Source organism: Schistocerca serialis, chromosome 11, assembly GCF_023864345.2.
Source record: "Schistocerca serialis cubense isolate TAMUIC-IGC-003099 chromosome 11, iqSchSeri2.2, whole genome shotgun sequence".
In the NCBI taxonomy this organism is placed as follows: Eukaryota; Metazoa; Arthropoda; class Insecta; order Orthoptera; family Acrididae; genus Schistocerca; species Schistocerca serialis.
In genome coordinates this window covers 49,460,137-49,483,412 of record NC_064648.1, presented here as the reverse complement: position 1 = coordinate 49,483,412, position 23,276 = coordinate 49,460,137, and the positions used below count along the sequence as shown (strand labels likewise).

Sequence of the window (23,276 nt, the reverse complement as noted above, 5' to 3'; positions counted from 1 at the left end):
ACTAACCGAGCATTAACCATGCGCTCCATCACCTTACAGACACAGCTTGTAAGAGAAATGGGGCGGTAACTAGAAGGAAGGTGTCTATCCTTCCCGGGTTTGGGTATAGGAACGACAGCGTCACGCCAACGCATGGGGACCCGACCTTCGGTCCAGACGCGATTGTAGGTATGAAGAAGGAAGCTTTTGCCCGCCGGAGAAAGGTGTGCCAGCATCTGAACGTGAATGGCATCTGGCCCTGGAGCAGAGGATCAGGACAGCGCAAGCGCACGTTCGAGTTCCCGCATAGTAAAGGGGGCATTATAAGTTTCCAGATTCAGCGAGTGGAAGGAAGGTCGCCGAGCCTCTTCTGCCTCTTTCCTGGGAAGGAAGGCAGGATGGTAATGGGCGGAGCTTGAAACCTCCGCGAAAAAGCGGCCAAAAGCGTTGGAGACAGCCACAGGATCAACAAGGACCTCATTACCTGAGGTCAGGCCAGGTAACGAGGAGTGGGCCTTAATGCCCGACAGCCGGCGCAGGCCACCCCAAACGACGGAAGAGGGAGTAAAACTGTTAAAGGAGCTGGTGAAAGAGGCCCAACAAGCTTTTTTGCTGTCTTTGATGACTCTACGGCATTGCACTCGGAGTCGTTTGTATTCAATACAATTTGCCAATGTGGGATGGTGGCGAAAGGTGCGTAAAGCACGTCGTCGAGCACGGATAGCGTCCCTACAAGCCTCGGTCCACCAGGGGACGGAAACGCGACGTGAAGAAGAGGTAGTACGAGGAATGGAACGTTCGGCAGCATTGATGATAACAGCCGTGAGGTATTCAACCTGACTGTCACAACTGAGAAAATCATGGTCCGGAAAGGTCGCCAGGGAGGAGTTAAGTCCCCAGTCAGCTTTCAGTATGTTCCAGCTCGAAGGACGTGGGGATGGGGTGTGGTGCAGGAGACGAACGAAACAGGGGAAATGGTCGCTCGAATAGGTGTCAGAAAGGACATACCACTCGAACCGATGGGCAAGAGTGGTAGAACGGATCGAGAGGTCCAAGTGGGAGCAGGTATGAGTAGAGTCCGAGAAGAAGGTCGGGGCGCCGGTATTGAGGCAGACAAGATCGAGATGGTTGAAGACATCTGCCAAGAGTGAGCCTCGTTGACAGGATGCAGGAGAGCCCCAAAGGGGATGATGGGCATTGAAGTCGCCAAACAATAAAAACGGTGGGGGAAGCTGAACGATCAGGTGCATCATGTCAGCCCGACTAATAGCAGATGACGGTGGAGTGTAGATGGTACAAACTGAAAAAGTAAAAGCAGAAAGAAAAATACGGACAGCTATTGCTTGGAGTGGGGTGGTCAATGGGATGGGATGGTAATAGACATCGTCCCGAACGAGCAACATGACCCCACCATGAGCTGCGATACCATCCACAGGGGTGAGGTCATACCGCTCCGAGGTATAGTGGGTAAAGGCAATACGGTCAGTCGGGCGCAACTTGGTTTCCTGGAGACCAAGGACGAGTGGACAGTGCAGGCGGAGGAGCAGTTGTAATTCCTCCCGATTAGATCAAATACCTGTTATGTTCCAATGTAACAAGGCCATCGCTAGTCAAAAAGTTGGGGGAACGAGACGGGGGAAGAGCTGGTCACCTCGACGGCCGCGGAGGGCCAGGTTGCGAGGGAACAACACTACAACCGGCTGGAGGCGGATCCGGTTCCATCGAGTCGTCGCCAGCTGTGGCCGCTGTCCCTGGTTGTGTAGGAGGGGCAGCATCATTTGCCGACGAGAGGCCAGCTGAGCGCCTGGCAGCAGAGCATCCCGGCGAAACTGAGGACGGCCGGGAGCAGTGACTCACGGATGGAGCGTCAGACGAAACGCACCGTGGGGGAGAGGGGGATAGAGACTACTTCTTGGAGGCCTTCTTGGAAGGCCGAGGAGGCACAGGGATGGTGGGCTGGACCCGAAGAAGGTCCTCACGCGCGGGGTCCATTTTGGAACGCCGGACCTCGGAAGCTGTGGTCCGGAACGTTTCCCCGATGGACGCCTGAGAAGAGGATCGCTTCTCAGGTGGCGGGGGGAGAGGAGGAGGAGAAAGGGTGGCCCCTGGGGCAGAGGGGGTGGGGGCCACAGGGGAGGAGGATTTGGAAGGGAGGGATTTGGGAGGCGGAGGCAGAGCCCCCTGATGGGCGGAGGAGGCGGAGGGGGGACAGGATAGGGGTGAGGATACTGCGGAAGGAGTGGACACAACTGAGGCAAACGAAGTGGTCAATGGCACGGGATGGAGGCGGTCATACTTCTTCCTGGCCTCAGAATAAGAGAGCCGATCCAAAGTTTTCATTTCTTGTATCTTCTTCTCCTTCTGATATGCAGGGCAGGCTGAGGATCTAGGCGAGTGGACGCCAGGACAATTAATGCACCGAGGTGGTGGGGTGCATGTATGTTGCTCACGAAGAGGACATCCACAATCGCCACAAAGGGGCTCAGCCTCACACCGTGACGACATGTGCCCAAAGCGCAAACACCTAAAACAGCGCATAGGAGGCGGGACGTAAGGTCGCACGTCGCACCGGTAGCATATCACCTTTACCTTCTCCAGGAGAACGTCCCCCTCGAAGGCGAAGATAAAGGCCCCGGTGTCAATGCGACGGTCTTTGGGGCCGCGCTGGACTCGCCGGACGAAATGCACGCCGCGGCGCTCCAGGTTGGCCCTGAGCTCCTCATCAGATTGTAGCAGGAGGTCACGATGAAAAATAACCCCCTGTGTCCTATTTAGTGCCAGATGTGGGACAATTGATACTGGGATGTCCCCTAGGCAGTCGCACGCCTGGAGCGCCACCGACTGTGTGGCGGAGGTGGTCTAGATAAGAACGGACCCTGAATGCATCTTGCTGAGAGCCTCGATTTCCCCGAAGACGTCCTCAATGTGCTGAACAAAGAACATGGGCTTGGAGGTGGCGAACGTCCCCCCATCGGTTCGAGAACAGACCAAATAGCGGGGGAAGTACTTCGCCCCAAGCCAGCGGGCCTGTCCCTCCTCCCATGGAGTGGCCAAGGGGGAAAGGGCAGGAGAACCAGAACTAGAAACGGTACCTTTTCTTTTGAAAGACTCGGCCGCAGAGCGACCTGATACGTGTTGACGTTTCATCTGCGAAACGTCTGCCCCGATACCACCCACTCCGACCAGGGGCTCTCGCCACGGGCGCCACCCAGCCGCAGCAAGGGCCACCTGGCAGGATGACCATTGCCGGGAGTCCTGATGCCCCAAGGAGACGGGCATCTACTCCTTGGCCGACGTGGGGAGGGTGCAGCTCAGGTATCGGCAGTACGATCCCTGTGTTGTCAGGGGGCTACAACCTAGAGGGTACATGACGACCCCACCACAACGGGCTGGCTACCGTGCTGGATTTCTGGTGCCATGGAAAGTCCATCATGATCGCTGGTGCAGATGGAGATGCACTATGGGCGTAACTTGGACAACCCATCAGGCGTTTAGGCCCAATTTGAGGAATAGTGGGTATGGTTACAATGCCGGTGCAATGCTGAGTGCCAAGGTTGTAGTGCACTTAGGACCAGTAAGGTGTCCTTCCCCAAAAGGCTCGTACTTCTGTAGAATTTTGAAAAATGGAGGTCAAACCCCAAGGGGGACCATCACATAGAAGGCCGAAACGGTTGAAACTCCTTTTAGTCGCCTCTTACGACAGGCAGGAATACCTCGGGCCTATTCTTACCCCGGACCCGCAGGGGGGAGGTTGTGTGTGTGCGTTAGCTATGACTGACTGACATAATCACAAGAGAAGGTATCTGTAAAGTTTACATGTGGTAATGGCAGGTACTTCACACCTATCTATTTGTACCATTGAGTTCTAATATATCTTACTGCTTGCATGTAATTTAAGGCATAAGGTAATGATTAACTGCATGGCACAAGTGCTGAGTCATTGAAAGGCACATCAACTTAGCTAGCTTTCCCACAGATACTACTTCAGAACTATGGTCATTTTACACGCTGACTACATTGTGGCAACACTGTGAAAAAGCAGAGTAAACAGTTTCACATGACATAATTATGGGATCCATTTCCATTCTTGCAGATGAATTGATTTTTTTCAAGAGCCATCATAAAGGATCACAAAATCATTCAAGAAGACTTTTGCACCAACATGGTATGTCTGTAAATTTGCACGTATTTCCTGCGACTTTTCTTACAAACTGGAATGATCTTTGACTTTTTCTATACATGTGACAAACCACTGTTCCATAAATGAACAATTCGGATGGCAGAAAGGTGTCTGTCTGTTCAGCACTGTTTTTTGTGTAACTGAATCTGCTAACTACACTTTATGGTCATGTGACCTCTGATGTGTTCAGCATCTACTTTTGGAGTGCATTCCATATGGAATTATATGGATTATAGCTCTGGACTTTACTGCTAAATGCTTCTGCCTTTTTCTAGTACTTGGTGGCTCAATGGGTAATTGTGACACTACAAATCCAAAGATCCTTGATCACTGAACGGCAGGTACTTTGTAACTTGTTGGGTAAATCAGTTCAGAGGTGGAAACAGAGTAACAGCAAATTGTAGTCAGCAGAACTGTGTGTAACAGAGAACTCCAGTGTTCAAAATCTCCACGCTGATGACAGGTTTACCTCTAGTTTAATTTTATGTTTGCCTTTCTGTCATGTATTCTCCTCATGACACAAGCAGATGACCGATCCTTTGCTCTGTCATATACTCCAGTGAACAATGTATTAGCCTTACAAAGGGGCTTTCCAAAATTATAAAACTTGAGAATGCATTTCACATGGAATCTGCAGCTTTATTAGCTCCTTTCTGGCTGCTGTGCATGTATGTCTGCAAGAAAGTTTGCAAGCCACCAAATGGTGCATCGTTGATGTCATCTTGTACCACCACTACTACTACTACTACTACTACTACTACTACTAGGCTCTTCTATGGTGTTCTATATGTAGCATCCTTTACAGATGAACCACATGAACCACAGTTTTCCCAATATAAAAAAGTTGATGATTTCCCATCCTACCACCATCCTTATGTGCTTGTTCCACTTCATATCACTTTGCAATGTTATGGTTCAAATGGCTTTGAGCACTATGGGATTTAACTTCTGAGGTCATCAGTCACCTAGAACTTAGAACTACTTAAACCTGACTAATCTAAGGACATCACACACATATCCACGCCCGATGCAGGATTCGAACCTGCGACCGTAGCGGTCGTGCGGTTCCAGACTGTAGTGCCTAGAACAGCACGGCCACTCCGGCCGGCCCCTGCAATGTTATGCATAAACATTTTATTGACCAGACTGTCAATCTGTGGAGTACCAATGTTGTATTCTAACATTATGGGATTGTTTTTCCTACTCATCTGCATTCACTTGAATATTTCTACATCTGCCATTCATCACACCAAATAAAAAGTTTGTCCAAGTCATCTTGTATCCTCACAGTCACTCAGTCATGACCCTTCCCCACACACAATGCCGTTAGCAAACAGACACAGAATACTGCTCATCAGATCATTTCATACATAGATATGGCACTATTCTCTGTGGCACTATTCATGATGCTCATGTCTCTGAGAAACAGTCACTGTTGAGGTCAAAGTACTGGCCTCTGTTACTTGAGAAGTCTATGCGCCATTCACATCTCAGGGAACCTATTCCATATGCTCATACCTCAATTTACAGTATGCAGTGATGCACTGTTCAAACGCTTTCCTGAAATCTAGGAATATGGAATCTAGCCTGTTGCCCGTCATCCATGGTTCACAGTAAGTAATTTGACGGAAGACCAAGATGAATATTGCACAAAATCAATGCTGATTTGTGGATAAAAACTTTTCTGTCTCAAAGAAATTAATTATATTTGAACTGAGGATATGTTCAGGAACTATGGAGCAAGTAAGCGTTACGATATTGTTCTGTAATTTTACAGGTACGTTCTTTTACCATTCTTATATACAGAAGCCACCTGAACTTTTTCCCAGCTGCCTGAGTCTTTGCACTAGGAGAGAGATTTGCAATAAATGCAAGCTAAGTATGAGGCCAATGCTGTAGAGTACTCACTGGACAAATGATTTGTGATTCTGTTTGGACATGGCAACTATTTTGTTTTCAACTCTTCCAGTTGCTTCGCTACTTCATGGATCCTATTACTATGTTCCCAAACAGGGGTCTGTGTGGGAGTGAAAGAACATGTTTGTATGATCTTCCTGCACAAACTTGATAACTAAATACACAGAGGGGTTAGTTGTCATCATCTGCTTTCCTCCAAAGCCGCACCAGACTGGTCACTGACTGCCTGGATAGAAGTCATTTTCACTCTGCAGCGGAGTGTGCGCTGATATGAAACTTCCTGGCAGATTAAAACTGTGTGCTGGACTGAGACTCGAACTCAGGACCTTTGCCTTTCGTGAGCAGGTGCTCTACCATCTGAGCTACCCAAGCACAACTCTCACCCTGTCCTCACAGCTTTACTTCTGCCAGTACTTCGTCTCCTACCTTCCAAACTTACAGAAGTGAACCTTGCAGAAGTAAACCTGTGAGGACAGGGCGTCAGTCGTGCTTGGGTAGCTCAGATGGTAGAGCACTAGCCCGTGAAAGGCCAAGGTCCTGAGTTCAAGTCTCAGTGCAGCACACAGTTTTAATCTGCCAGGAAGTTTAATTTACGATTGTTGCTGTGCTGGCATCATGATCACTATCCCCTCTCTGTACTGATACCATTCGTAAGGGCAAGCCTGTTTGTAGTTACAGTGTCTAAAATATTTCAATTTTGCATGGGCTGTTAAACTAGCAGCTTACGACAACTTTTAGAAAACTGTTCAAAAGTACTTCACAAGACTGCCTGTCCATACCAATTGCAATGTATGCACAGACATCTTAGTCTCTACTCAGTAGGTTAGGATCACCTACTTTTTCTGCACTACTTTGTGTAGATTTTTCTTGGATGATTCTGTAACTGTCACAGCAGTAACACGTGGCGAATAAATGCATCCAATGCAGGAGTTCACATACACGGAACCATTAAGGGAACTGCTCATTAAAACAGGAAGTCATAGCTTAAGTCTTGGTACCAATCATCATAACTTCATCAATGCAATCTCATTTAATTCTTATTTGTGCTTATAATGCACAGAAGCAATTCTACAAACTCACAAGTTGAACTTCACCTGCTGAAAGATAATGTTTAAATCCAGATGGGTAAAGTGTAACAAAATATTCTATTTTACCTGTTTCCTCATTTCCAACCTGGGGCATACTGTAATACTGTAACTCTTGTCCTCTTTACCCTAAAGTAAAAACCGGACTGATAAACTGAATACACACAAGCAATTGATTACCACAGCTCAGCAATGATTAATTGCATGTAGTCATATAAATTCTAAAATTACCTCTTTATTCGCACCCTCCTCCAACTCTTCTTTTACATTCATGCTGCATGGGTAAACTTGGGCCTGTGGCAAAAATAACAAACTGTAATAAGTACATTTAAGCAGTCATAGTCCTCCCACATTATATAAAATGTATCACACAGATAAACCCCAACTGTCATACTACTTTATAACTAAATAGAAGTTATGGTTAAGTGTTCTCTTTTGAGTTCAAAATTCTGACTGAGCAGTTCACTATGCTATACTTCAATGGGAGGAAGCAAAAAATTGTAAGGCTGATAAATGACAATGCCTTTGAAAATTCATTATGATCTTCAGCTTTAGCCTTCTCCCTATGCTATTGTTTTCAATCATATTTTCTAGTTTCATTATCTACATATGCATATAATGGTACTGTAATCAAATAAAATAACATGGCTACTACCTAAAACAATGATATCAATGTTGTTCAAAAAATCGTTGTTGTTCATATCAAATTACAATACAGCTTACACCAACAGTGTGGGGGTGCAGAAACTGGACTGTCAAGTGCCACATCTCTCTAACTACTTTTATGATCAGAATCATAAAATGTCTAGAACAATTACATCAAATCGTTTTGTTGCACTGAATGCTTATTTATGATAAAATTAGTAAACACACACACACACACTACCTTGGCACACTACGTAATACTATTCTAACTTCATGAATTCCTTTTGATGGGACAAGCACGTTTCTAACAGTACAAAAAGAGAGAGTAGGCTACAGGCTACACCAGTCCTATTCTGTGGATCCGAACTATGGGTTTTACTAGCTGATCTCAAAAGAAGACAAAGTTCTGGAAAGATTATTTATGGAGCAGCATCAGCATACCAAGACTGAAAAACCCATAATGTCAAAGGAAGTGCTGGAATGAGAACAAATGAAATAGTGATAGCATAGGAAGAAAATCATTAAACTGATATTGGGATCTGTTGAGAACATTAGATAATTAGCAGCCAAATAATAATTTTTGATTGGAAATCGCCTTACAGATAGAAACTAAGTAGACAACTTAACTTTAAGAAAGAGCGTATCGACAAAACAATGAAGCAAAATGGTGTATGCAAAGAAGATGCCCTGAAGAAAGATGTTGGACAGAAAATAGAAAGAATACAGCAACATGTTATTAATTGATGTTTGTATTAATTAACTGCCTACAATAATACTAATACACAAGTACAAGTAATGATGATGATTATGATTTTAATAATAATAATAATAATAATAATAATAATAATAATAATAATAATAATAATAAATGAAAAGCACCAGTTTGCTTAATATGACTATGATTTTATTATTATTACTATCTGAGCCATGGCGGGCTACCTCTTTGAATTCCCATCCTGCACTTGGTGATGTCACTTCTTTTGCTTGGAACTCGTGGCGCCATGGGGAACAGTAGAGCCATGCAGGATATGTAAACAGTATTTGCCATTCAGCCACAATTAACAGAATGGAGTGACTAGTAGCCCTTTAAAAGTTCTGTCAAGTCAATAGTTGCAGGCACAGGTGTTAACAGAAGACGGAACATTGGTGTGGTCTTGACTATCTGTATTTGCTATTGGTTCTACTCTGTGGAAGTCACATTACGCAACAATCTTTCTCATCTGAAAAACTGCCCGATTTGAGTTGTGTTGCATGACTTAATACCTCGTGGCATTGCCTTGGAAGGGGTTAGGGTAGTGTCTAGCAAGCAGACAAGCTTGTTATGCTATTCAGTTCCCCGCATTCAGCGGTGGATTCGATGATTTGGCAATCCTGAACACTGCTTTAAGTGTGACCATGTTTAGCCTTAGACGAAGTTCTTGATGAGAATCATCTGACGAGTCCATTGATCTGCCCAACTATCGTGGCCATGTGGTTGTATTAAGTGAGAATGACAGTGGAATTTAGATACTCCTTAGTCTGCTCCAGTTTTCTACTGTTGTGGCACACTTTGATCGTTTTGGACTTTGACTCAGGGCATGCTTATCATGCTGTGGCTGTTAATATTACCTCTGTACATCAGCCTCATGGAATTCACCGCTGCCAGCTACTGATAGGCTGACTTCACTCAAGTTACGTAAATCACCATTTAAAATTTCTACTAAAATTTTGTACATTTTGATTTTTTGGGGGTTTGTTGGGTTGAGTGCATTTGTTGTACATACTGTCTAGCACTGTTATAATGGTCACATGCTGATCATCTCTATGTGAATCTCACGCCATATTCAGATGTCATCCAGACTTGTGAAAATATAGCCTGTTGGTAAGTAACAGACACATTTGAGGCTCACAGGCTGGAACAAGCAAAAGTGTGTAAAAGTGTTACTGAGCTCTGATTGTTTTTCGTCTTTGTTCAGTGGCTATTTGTGAGCTGGAGAGTGAAAGAAATTTATTCCGACTCAGGGCTAGTTACTGCTTACTACATTTAATTGTTCAACTGTTTGTTATTTGAAAGTTGTCATGGAGTGACCTTTTAGCACCTGTTATTTATTTACTGCTACAAGTTGGTTCTGACCACTAATTACTGGTTCTCCTATTTAAAGGGCGTTCTTCAGCTGCTATGCATGCACATTCACATACTGAATCACTTACACATCTTCTACGGTATACCTTAATAGAATTTTCACTGTGTCTGAAGACAGTTATATCGATCTGTGCACGCTCATTCTCTTTTTAATTACTTAACTGCTCACTGGTGCAAGATTTAGAAACTTGCTCTGTCTGTCTGCCTGAAAGAAGCTCTAGAAATCAGTGCACCTGTTTACTTTATTAAATTATCTAGATGCACTTGGAGATGTATTTTAAGAATTTCCTTTTTCTATTGGTCCCGAGGCAGCTATAAATTGTTCTGTCTTCCAATGTAGCTATTCAGTTTTAATCTTTGAAATGAGTTATGCTTCTATGTTGTCTTGAAGAGCCATCTGTTTCCAAATAATTATTTGTCCATTTGTTGAAGCACTTTTTGAGTTGTGGTTTGTGAAGATGGAAATTTTGAATCTAAAATCTAAGAACTGGTGTCAACACAGCCTTTGTCTTTAACTATTGCCTTATTTAAATTCTCACTAAACTTAGGTTTGTAACGCCTTCAATCTGAAAAGTTCAGAGTGTTGTTTGTAATCCTGCAAATGTATCTGATTATAATTATTTTTCTTAAATAAATACATTTTAATAAACAATGGAGACTCATGTGAACCCCAATCCATCCAGTCCTTTCATTTAATTTCCCCTTTTCCTGTTGGATGTTGCAGATATACCTAAGTTGAAACAAGGCCATAGGAGTAGGCAACATCCATTAAAACTACTGATAGCCTTGGGACAGCCAGCCTTGAAAAAACTCTGCCATCTCATCAGCAAAATGTCTGAGACAGGCAAAATACCCCCCCAGACTTCAAGAAGAATATAATAATTGCAACCCCCAAAGAAAGCAAATGTTGACAGGCGTGAAAATTACCAATCAGTTTAATAAGTCACAGCTGTAGTTGGGAAGGGAGTGAGACAGGGTTTTAGCCTATCACTGGTGTCACTCAGTCTGTATATTGAGCAAGCAATAAAGGGGCTAAATGAAAAATTTTGAGTAGGAATTAAAATCCACGGAGAAGAAATAAAGACTTTGAGGTTTGCCGATGACATTGTAATTCTGTCAGAGACAGCAAAGGGCCTGGAAGTTGAACAGAATGGACAGTGCATTCAAAGAGGGATATAAGATGAACATCAACAAAAGCAAAATGAGGATAATGGAATGTAGTCGAATTAAATTGGGTGGTGATGACAGAATTACATTATGAAATAAGACAATTAAGGTAATAGATAAGTTTTGCTATTTGGGGAGCAAAATAACTGATGACGGTCAAAGTAGAGAGAATATAAAATGTAGACTGGCAATGCCAAGGAAAGCATTTCTGAAGAAGAGAAATTTGTTCACATAGAGTATACATTTAAGTGTCAGGAAGTCTTCTCTGAAAGTATTTGCATTGAGTGTATTCATGTACAGAAGTGAAACATGGACAATAAGTAGTTTAGATGAGAAGAGAACAGAAGTTTTCAAAACGCGGTGGTACAGAAGAATGCTGAACATTACATGGGTAGATTGTGTAACTAATGAGAAGATACTGAATAGAATTGGGGAGAAGAGGAATTTGTGGAACAATTTAACAAGAAGAAGGGACTGGTTGGTAGGACACGTTCTGAGCCATCAAGGGATCATCAATTTAGTATTGGAGGGAAGCATGGAGGGTGAAAATCATAGAGGGTGACCACGGCATGAATATACTAAACAGATTCAGGAGGATGTAGGTTGCAGTAGTTACTCGGGGATTAAGAAGCTTGCACAGGATAGAGCAGCATGGGGAGCTGCATCAATCCAGTCTTGTCACTGAAGAGCACAACAACAACAGAAGGGGTGGATGTGCTTTGCAACCAGTTTACAATACTCCTTTTGTGACATAGTGCCTCGCACGAGCTCCACTGGACCCATGGGTGCCCACATGGTTGTTTCCCGGAGTATAATGAAGGCCCCAACAGTGCAAGAGTCTAGGGGCTGTTCCCCTTGTGGGTGACGGAAATGCACACTCCCAAAGGCATGATGAAGGTATCAGGATTCTTCAGACCACGCAGTGCTCTGCCATTGTGCCAACATCCGGCGCCAATAGTTACATGCCTATTTCAGTTGTTGTCGATGTCATGGCGTGGGTCACCAGCTGCACAGGCTCATTAGGAGTGTTTGGAGCATTGGGCATTCAGGCACAATTGTACTCTGCCCAGCATTAATGTCTGATTTTAGTTACACCACAGTTTGTTGCCTGTCTTGTTTTACCAAACTGCCCAGCCTATGATGTCTACCATCTGTCATGAGGGGTACTTTCCCAACCCCATAATGTCTGGCCATGGTCTCACCTTTGTTTTTCCATGTGTTGAAGACAACTGCCACAGTACTACTCAAACACCTGACAAGCTGTGCAGCTTCCAAAATGCTCATACCAAGTCTTCAGCCCATCAAAATCTGCTCTCAGTCAAACTCAGATTGTGCGCATTTCCTATTTTACAACAAGACAAGATGCTCACTGATACTCCAGGCAACATGCGTGTGTCTGAGTAGAAGACAATGTAAGATGCTATTGCCTGGATGAGTTTATACTGATAGCAGATCAGTGGTCATAATGTTTTGGTCGCTGTGTATATGGATTTAGTATTATGACTTCCAAATGGATGCTGGGCAATGCCAAGGGACCATTCCGCAACATTTGAGGCAATTGTCAAATGCATCAATTTATTACAAGGGTGTACGAGAAAATAATGACTCTAAAATTTTGATTCTGTTCTTAATATCAGTTGTCATGCATATTACACTGTTGATGTTACCACTTTGCTGAGACAATATGGAGCACCCTCCAGTCGCAGTGTTTAACATATGTATTATTTAACTGTGTCAGCACGTGAGAAAACCCTCAGACAACATAGCACCAATTCAAATAGTTCATCCACATGTGGAGCACCCTCTCTTTCAGCATGACAATGCCAGACCATACATAACATTTTTGCACCTGCAACAGGCCGACACCTTTGATTCATAATTATTGATCATCCTCCATATGGTCCCAGTTTGACCCAAAGAATTTTCAACTGTTTCCAAAACCTAAAGAACACCTTCAAGGACTTAACTCTGATAGTGATGAATTAGTGTGAGCAGAGGTGAAGCTGTGGGTCTGCCAATGAAGTCAAACATTCTACTTTGACAACACCAACAACGTGGTGTCTCACTGGGAGAAAGGTGTTCAGTGCCACGGTGATTATGTTTGAAATAAATATATAAACTTTAAGAATAAAGATGTAAAATGTTAATAAAGTTTGTATTAATTAAAATGCTTCTATCATTTCCAAATAAAAATTTTGTGCCATCTTTCCAGCATGTGCTTATTCCCAAAATATACACCAATTAAAAATTAAGTTTTAATTAATTTGACAAGGAAGGTGGCTATCTACATCTACATTTATACTCCGCAAGCCACCCAACGGTGTGTGGCGGAGGGCACTTTATGTGCCACTGTCATTACCTCCCTTTCCTGTTCCAGTCGTGTATGGTTCGGGGGAAGAACGACTGTCTTAAAGCCTCCGCGCGCGCTCTAATCTCTCTAATTTTACATTCGTGATCTCCTCGGGAGGTATAAGTAGGGGGAAGCAATATATTCGATACCTCATCCAGAAACGCACCCTCTCGAAACCTGGACAGCAAGCTACACCGCGATGCAGACTGCCTCTCTTGCAGAGTCTGCCACTTGAGTTTATTAAACATCTCCGTAACGCTATCACGGTTACCAAATAACCCTGTGACGAAACGCGCCGCTCTTTTTTGGATCTTCTCTATCTCCTCCGTCAGACCGATCTGGTACGGATCCCACACTGATGAGCAATACTGAAGTATAGGTCGAACGAGTGTTTTGTAAGCCACCTCCTTTGTTGATGGACTACATTTTCTAAGCACTCTCCCAATGAATCTCAACCTGGTACCCGCCTTACCAACAATTAATTTTATATGATCATTCCACTTCAAATCGTTCCGCACGCATACTCCCAGATATTTTACAGAAGTAACAGCTACCAGTGTTTGTTCCGCTATCATATAATCATACAATAAAGGATCCTTCTTTCTATGTATTCGCAATACATTACATTTGTCTATGTTAAGGGTCAGTTGCCACTCCCTGCACCAAGTGCCTATCCACTGCAGATCTTCCCGCATTTCGCTACAATTTTCTAATGCTGCAACTTCTCTGTATACTACAGCATCATCCGCAAAAAGCCGCATGGAACTTCCGACACTATCTACTAGGTCATTTATATATATTGTGAAAAGCAATGGTCCCATAACAGTCCCCTGTGGCACGCCAGAGGTTACTTTAACGTCTGTAGACGTCTCTCCATTGATGACAACATGCTGTGTTCTGTTTGCTAAAAACTCTTCAATCCAGCCACACAGTTGGTCTGATATTCCGTAGGCTCTTACTTTGTTTATCAGGCGACAGTGCGGAACTGTATCGAACGCCTTCCGGAAGTCAAGAAAAATAGCATCTACCTGGGAACCTGTATCTAATATTTTCTGGGTCTCATGAACAAATAAAGCGAGTTGGGTCTCACACGATCGCTGTTTCCGGAATCCATGTTGATTCCTACATAGTAGATTCTGGGTTTCCAAAAACGACACGATACTCGAGCAAAAAACATGTTCTAAAATTCTACAACAGATTGACGTCAGAGATATAGGTCTATAGTTTTGCGTATCTGCTCGGCGACCCTTCTTGAAGACTGGGACTATCTGTGCTCTTTTCCAATCATTTGGAACCCTCCGTTCCTCTAGAGACTTGCGGTACATGGCTGTTAGAAGGGGGGCAAGTTCTTTCGCGTACTCTGTGTAGAATCGAATTGGTATCCCGTCAGGTCCAGTGGACTTTTCTCTATTGAGTGATTCCAGTTGCTTTTCTATTCCTTGGACACTTATTTCGATGTCAGCCATTTTTTCGTTTGTGCGAGGATTTAGAGAAGGAACTGCAGTGCGGTCTTCCTCTGTGGAACAGCTTTGGAAAAAGGTATTTAGTATTTCAGCTTTACGCGTGTCATCCTCTGTTTCAATGCCATCATCATCCCGTAGTGTCTGGATATGCTGTTTCGAGCCACTTACTCATTTAATGTAAGACCAGAACTTCCTAGGATTTTCTGTCAAGTCGGTACATAGAATTTTACTTTCGAATTCACTGAACGCTTCACGCATAGCCCTCCTTACGCTAACTTTCACATCGTTTAGCTTCTGTTTGTCTGAGAGGTTTTGGCTGCGTTTAAACTTGGAGTGGAGCTCTCTTTGCTTTTGCAGTAGTTTCCTAACTTTGTAGTTGAACCACGGTGGGTTTTTCCCGTCCCTCACAGTTTTACTCAACACGTACCTGTCTAAAACGCATTTTACGATCGCCTTGAACTTTTTCCATAAACAGTCAACATCGTCAGTGGCGGAACAAATTTTCGTTTTGATCTGTTAGGTAGTCTGAAATCTGCCTTCTATTACTCTTGCTAAACAGATAAACCTTCCTCCCTTTTTTTACATTCCTATTAACTTCCATATTCAGGGATGCTGCAACGGCCTTATGATCACTGATTCCCTGTTCTGTACATACAGAGTCGAAGAGTTCGGGTCTGTTTGTTATCAGTAGGTCCAAGATGTTATCTCCACAAGTCGGTTCTCTGTTTAATTGCTCGAGGTAATTTTCGGATAGTGCACTCAGTATAATGTCACTCGATGCTGTGTCCCTACCACCCGTCCTAAACATCTGAGTGTCCCAGTCTATATCTGGTAAATTGAAATCTCCACCTAAGACTATAACATGCTGAGAAAATTTATGTGAAATGTATTCCAAATTTTCTCTCAGTTGTTCTGCCACTAATGCTGCTGAGTCGGGAGGTCGGTAAAAGGAGCCAATTATTAACCTAGTTCGGCTGTTGAGTGTAACCTCCACCCATAATAATTCACAGGAACTATCCACTTCTACTTCACTACAGGATAAACTACTACTAACAGCGACGAACACTCCACCACCGGTTGCATGCAATCTATCCTTTCTAAACACCGTCTGTACCTTTGTAAAAATTTCGGCAGAATTTATCTCTGGCTTAAGCCAGCTTTCTGTACCTATAACGATTTCAGCTTTGGTGCTTTCTATCAGCACTTGAAGTTCTGGTACTTTACCAATGCAGCTTCGACAGTTGACAATTACAATACCGATTGCTGCTTGGTCCCCGCATGTCCTGACTTTGCCCTGCACCCATTGAGGCTGTTGCCCTTTCTGTACTTGACCAAGGCCATCTAACCTAAAAAACCGCCCAGCCCACGCCGCACAACCCCTGCTACCCGTGTAGCCGCCTGTTGCGTGTAGTGGACTCCTGACCTATCCAGCGGAACCCGAGACCCCACCACCCTATGGCACAAGTCGAGGAATCTGCAGCCCACACGGTCGCAGAACCGTCTCAGCCTCTGATTCAGACCATCCACTCGGCTCTGTATCAAAGGTCCGCACTCAGTCCTGTCAACGATGCAACGATGCTGCAGATGGTGAGCTCTGCTTTCATCCCACTAGCGAGACTGGCAGTCTTCACCAAATCAGATAGCCGCCGGAAGCCAGAAAGGATTTCCTCCGATCCATAGCGACACATCATTGGTGCCGACATGAGCGACCACCTGCAGATGGGTGCACCCTGTACCCTTCATGGCATCCAGAAGGACCCTTTCCACATCTGGAATGACTCCCCCTGGTATGCACACGGGGTGCACATTGGTTTTCTTCCCTTCTCTTGCTGCCATTTCCCTAAGGGGCCCCATTACGCGCCTGACGTTGGAGCTCCCAAGTACCAGTAAGCCCACCCTCTGCGACTGCCCGGATCTTGCAGACTGAGGGGCAACCTCTGGAACAGGACAAGTAGCCATGTCAGGCCGAAGATCAGTATCAGCCTGAGACAGAGCCTGAAACCGGTTCGTCAGACAAACTGGAGAGGCTTTCCGTTTAGCCCTCCGGAATGTCTTTCGCCCCCTGCCACACCTTGAGATGACCTCTCACTCTACCACAGGTGAGGGATCAGCCTCAATGCGGGCAGTATCCCAGGCAACCACAGTCGTAGTCCGATTAGGGGATGCGTGGGACGAGCTGGCCGTCCCCGACAAACCCCCATCCGGACCCCCACAGTGATGCCCATTGGCAACAGCCTCAAGCTGTGTGACCGAAGTCAACACTGCCTGAAGCTGGGAGCAAAGGGATGCCAACTCAGCCTGCATCCGAACACAGCAGTTGCACTCCCTATCCATGCTAAAAACTGTTTTGCAAAGAACGTCTGAACTAATCTACAGAGAGCGCAAACAAATCGACAAAATTTAACCGGTTATTAAAATACAAGATTGCCTAGTAAATGCAGTAATGCTGCTACTTGCGCACTGCTGACACTGCTCGGCGGCGGAAGGAGACTACGTGAATTTACACTATTCAGGTACTAAAACGCGATGCTACGCTCTCAAATACTATAATACGCCCGAAATTTATGAATTAAACAATGCAAGTACCAAAAACACGCAAAGAAATTAAGAATTAAACTATGTAACAAATGAGCGAGCTAGGAGTATACGACTTGCTGCTCAGCTGCTTATCCAACGGCGGCAGGGAGCACTTTCAACTGATATAATGTCTACATTTATCTTTTAAGGTCATAGGGAAGTTCAGTCCATCAACTAACACAGCACACAGTGTATGAGAAGACTTCTTGTAGGTAAAAGTTAACATTATGGGCACCACTTGGATTTTTTGGTTAACTTTAGGCTGTGCTACTGGTCAATTTTTGACCACATCCTTTACTTGGCTTTCAAATTTCTAGGCTTTGTCAGCTCACAGCCACACTGCCACCTTTGAACATAGGCTAGGCCTTGAGCTGCACTATGAATCAGTCTGCCACCACAACCAATATTTCAAGGGGGGAGTGGGTCTAGCACCACATTTTAACCTTGTAGCCTTTGAATAGTTCTCCAGTTTAGGTCCAAGGCCAATGACTCTTAAAATTGATTTTCATTTACATAACTTGTGTTGTGCATACATATCATTCTGTATGCCAAACCATCATTAGGTCAGGGTTGAAAGCCAAGGCTTTAACTATGTTGGGTCTAACCACTCTTTTACTGTATTTCATAAAATTTACTAAATTCACTTTCCTACCGTTTCCTCACTGTGATGGTTTAGAATTAGTGTTGTGATACAGCTTGTCAAATTAATTGCAAGCTGATCACATAGTTTGTACGAACTATAATGAAGCACTCACATATATGCAAATGCTGCATTAATGCTATCACAGTACTTCTGCAGTTGCACCTAAGATGTATGCTGAAGCAGACTTTTTCAGCACAGACAGTACACATGTAGTTTGTGTGATTGTGTCAGTACCCTCAATTCTGGTTGGCAGAATAAAAATACAAGTGGCACCATGTGAATTTGTTTCCCTGCTGATGGCTGAATACCCTACAAACAGTTGCACTGCATCAGATTTTAAGGGACATGTATATGTAAGATTATTTACACCAGTAACTTGAACACTGTGGCCGTTTCACAAATGATATGAGTAACAATGTGCAGCAAACACAGAAAGTGGTTATGAACACACCTGTCAATATTTTATGTGTAACCACATGGCTCCATCAAAACTTCGCTACCAACATACAAATTCATTCTGCTGTGTAACAATTTATGCTTCCATGTGATATTTGTCTGAAATTTAACTTTACTGCTGACAGTTCTACTTACATATTGTTCACATATTCAAAGCCAACAAAATGTATTTCTCAGATTAGTGACCATGTGTATTTACAAATTAATGTATTTTGGAAATACAGAAGCGTCCGATTCCACCCGTCTGCTTTGACCCACGATGTCAAAACTACGACTTCAATATGGCACCTATGACATCATTATGTAAACATGACCACGAACACGAATATACATTGAAAAACCAACACACACACACACACACACACATTCCACAAAAAAACCTAATGAAACTAATGTGACAAGCGTGGGAAATTGGGGGTTTTTGGGTGGGAACAAAGTAAATATAAACAAATTTAGACACACACCACCATACCAAATCACACAAAATGACGAAAAAACCGACAAAACAAAACTCCCCAAATTATCCTCTGGAATCTGACACTTCCCTTGACCTATATAGATCAACTGCAGCCCCCAATCCCACAAATTGGAATCTAACACTTCCCTTGACCTATATAGGTCAACAGATACTAACAATACCAAATCATAAAACCCAAAACTACAACCACGTCCACAATCATAACTACCTCAAAAAACACAACAAACCAAGAAAATTGGAATGAAACACTTCCCTTGACCTGTTATCCTTACGACATCTCCCTGGTCTGAGACGCCGGAACTTTAGTAAGCCTCATTTCTTCATGACACACTGAACACTTCACAACTTCATCCGAAACTCTGAATAGTTGAAGAAATTTTATTAGAGGCAACGCACTGTCCCCCATCATCGCTGACAATTGAAAACTGTTGACCTTGTCGGTCATATTCATTCCTACCAAAGACATAAAAAAAGCCATTTACCAAAATTCACATATGATGAACAGAAAAAACTACGATAACATCGACATAGCAAAACCAAAATTGTTAACTCACTGAAAAATATTCCGCTGAAAGCACAGGCACTACCGATACCACACACGTGCAATGCTACCACGCAAATGAACCCCATACGCCATGTAACACACTACCCATAAACACACTACCAGAAAGAACCACTGACCACAACAATACACCACCTATAAACGTGCCACACATGCAAACTAAACCAAACACATCACCTAACACACAACACGTAAACACACAACAGAGGACCACCGATCACATCAAAACAATAACTACAAACACGCCACTCTCATGAGCTAAATTCCACTAAGTCGTGATGTCACACACCACAACAGCCTTACGTCATGGGTCAAAGCCGACAGGTGGGATCGGATACTTCGGTCAACCTTTTATTTTACATCAATAAATAAATTACAATTCTCATTCCATATCACGATACACTGCAATAATTCGTTAACTGCCGCCATACCATTTACAAATTTAATGACACTCCTAACATTCATTCACTATAGTCACAGTTATTCTTAAGTTGTCTTAGGTTGTCATTTAAAAGAAGCGTATCAGAGCAGAATATACCAATCTTATGGCAACCACTTTATCAGTATAATTGGGTTGTGCATTAAAAATGTTTTCCATGTTTACTGAACATTAAATTGAAACCCTTCCTCAATTCTATGTGAGGTTTAATACAAGGCTTACTTCAATGCTCTGTGCAAAATGTCATATTTAAGACTGAAAGTTCATCAATTCAGAAAACAAAATTATTCATGTTTCCAGCTGTATGACATCAATTGTATGTATTCACACATCATAATACACACATAAATTAACGAAACACTTAAAAAATACAAGTAAGCCACTTACCATGAAGCATAACTCAGTTTGTACTTCATCTGTTCCCTCTTTTTTTATCCACAGAGTTGGCTCCTGGTCCATGGCTTCAGTTCTACAGTCTGAAAAGAAAAAGCAATCAGATAAGAAAAGTTTTACTCAGTTTCTGTTACCATGAGGTATATCTCAAAGGCAGTATTTTCACTCATATATTGCATGCAGTAAATGGCTGATTACACAGGAAACAGATTGAAAGTGGCTGAGGAAAAGTGTGTTCAGTTATATAAACTCATTTACATTTCTAAGGTCATGAAGAGTGAGAACAATCATAAAGCAACATGCACTGGAAACTGAGCATTTAAAGTTGCTAGGCTACTGCTCCTTTGTAACACTGGCTCATGGATACTGTCCTGCAGTGACAATTATGGTAGATGTGCAATTTTGCGTGCATGCATTAACTTCAGCATTGCAAACAATCAAGGCAGTCTATAGATTGCAGCGATATTACTTAATAACACCAAATATTTCATTCTACACTTGGTTCATTGTGTTAATTTCAGTGTGATAGGGACATGATGAAAATCCGGACGTACGGATTGTTTATAAGTGAATATGCATTTCCAACATAGGCATTACCTTGAAACTTCCTTCATCTGTATTCTTTCACGGAAGTATGCTCAATTTAGTACAGTAAGCATCATCATTTTAGAATCTTTACCTGCTATTTAAGAAAACCATGTACTTGTACCCTAGACTGCACACTGCAACACGTAAGTTCTCATTCTTGATTACCATCAAGATTAAACATTGGTTAGCATTTTCTAACAAAACTGATTTACTGAAACGACTTCATGCTAACTGTAACTGTGATGAATGAGCTATTGAGTTCTGATGAAATGTAATGGTTTATGTTAGACAAATTACAGTTAATCTGTACCTTTTATTTCGCCAGTTCGTAAATAATGTTACAGTACTCATACAGAACTCCATTAAAACCCACACACTACAACAAACTGGTATGTACACATGATTAGACGAATACTAACGACACGAGTAATCAAAGCACAGTGAAAACTAACAAAATGCAACAGAATTACAGCATTTCCTTTCATGTGAACATACTCAAAACATGATGTGCTGTATATAGTAACTGTGGGCACTTGAAAAAAATGCTTACATTAGCCCTAAAACATGGAGCCGCTATATGTCTACATCAAATCACAGAAAATTATCATCACAATCATTATTACTGCTAAGTAAGTCAACATAACCGTACTAACATAGCCAATGTTCGAATTTCACTGTCCGCCTTTTATCGTTAGTCACGAAGTACATGATGGAGATCACTGTATAGAGAAACTGTTCCTGAGAACAGGTCACCCTCTCAGCCGTTTCCTTTACAAAGATACACGTAGCGATTTTACCGGACAGGCCAAAATCAAGCACTAACAACTCAGGCATTTAGTTGTTATGAACATAACCTGGAGAATTACAACATTCACACACCGTCACTAAGCACACTATAGGTGATGTGATCACAATTAAGTACAGAATAAAATCTCATCTTTCTGTACCAATTAAAAATTAAAAAAAAAAGAAAAAAAAAAATGCAGCAGCCTCAAACACAGCTACCACAGCGTCATCACAAGATATTCGCGAACTATTACAGTCATCAAACTCAACTGTTCCTGTGGTAGAAATTAAGTACTATGTTAATTTACTCGTGAATCACATTTCTTCACTTACTCTTGTTTTCACTTTATAAACGCTTACAAATTACCTGGAGAATGTCACACAAATTCCCACAACACCACGAGGTTGCCGCGGACTACACAGTACAGTTGTGGCGATTCGTGAATGAGTCGTTCATTTGAACGACTCCAAATAAAGAATCGTAAGAATCGAATCGTCATTCGGACGATTCGTCATTCAAAAGAATCGTAAGAACGATTGGGTGTTTTCGAGTCGTGACGATTCCAAGTTCCAACGATTCATAGATTCTTAGTACGCTATGCTTCGAAGGCAACTTCCGAATCATGCCGAGTCGTGCCGAATGATTACGACCGCCAGATGGCAGTCAAGTGGAGGATGCGTGTGAACAAAGGAAGCTCCGAACAAACAAACGAAGTTCGTGGGCCGTAATATTACTCATGCAAACCAAGCTGACACTTGGCGGTGGCTGGCGGGAACAAGCGTAAAGGCATTTCACATTTACTATCGCTACCGTCAGCCACCGCGCCGACGTCAGCTTTGTTTGCGCGAGTAATACACGAACTAGTGATGACAGAAACGATATACAGCGAGTTCACAGCTCCCAATACACACGATTAAAATCAAGAAATCCAAGTATGATTAATAAATACGTACCTCTTATTTGTTGAAGATGCAATGCAAAACACACACACCTTTACACACGAGCAATAGCACTTGGATTATGTATATTTCGCGTATCTCGAAAACGGTCCTAACGATTTGGATGAAATTTTGTATTTAGACTGGTGTTGCTTTTTGAGTTCACCTACATAGTTCCATTCCTTCGTAAAAAGTCAATTTTACAATATATATGGTTTTTATGTTTATCTGTATATAGGTGTCTTTACTTTTACAGCACGCAAAATTTTCTGTGTGGGAGGGCTGTCAACTGCGTTGTGAATTACAAGGGTGATGTGGACGTGGAAAGACATCTTAGCACAGAAAAACATAGGATGATATGAACCAAACCACGTCTCCCACACTGCTAGATTTAGTTACTATAAAACAGACGTCTGTAGTTAGATACGTTCAAGCCACACAACCAAACTAGCATACCACGTAATTTTGCACCACCTTTCACACAAATCGACTCCTCTTCCCTGGCAT

At 43.0% G+C, this 23,276-nt stretch overlaps 1 protein-coding gene across 3 annotated transcripts in view; it reads right to left on the bottom strand.

Moving 5' to 3' along the window:
- The window catches only part of LOC126427170 (uncharacterized), a 95,936-nt gene extending 73,020 nt beyond the window's left edge, over window positions 1–22,916 (bottom strand). For 2 of the 3 annotated variants that reach the window (XM_050089395.1, XM_050089397.1), the window contains exons 1-3: window positions 22,198–22,444; window positions 20,451–20,539; window positions 7,393–7,455 (exon numbers count right to left, since the gene is read on the bottom strand). In XM_050089395.1, coding sequence (XP_049945352.1) covers window positions 7,393–7,455; window positions 20,451–20,522 — 135 coding nt within the window. In that variant the 5' untranslated portion in view covers window positions 20,523–20,539; window positions 22,198–22,444. Of the gene's footprint in view, window positions 1–7,392; window positions 7,456–20,450; window positions 20,540–22,197; window positions 22,445–22,784 lie in introns of those variants that run through there. The other variant, XM_050089396.1, reaches the window with a different exon arrangement.
- Between the last annotated feature and the right edge of the window lie 360 nt (window positions 22,917–23,276).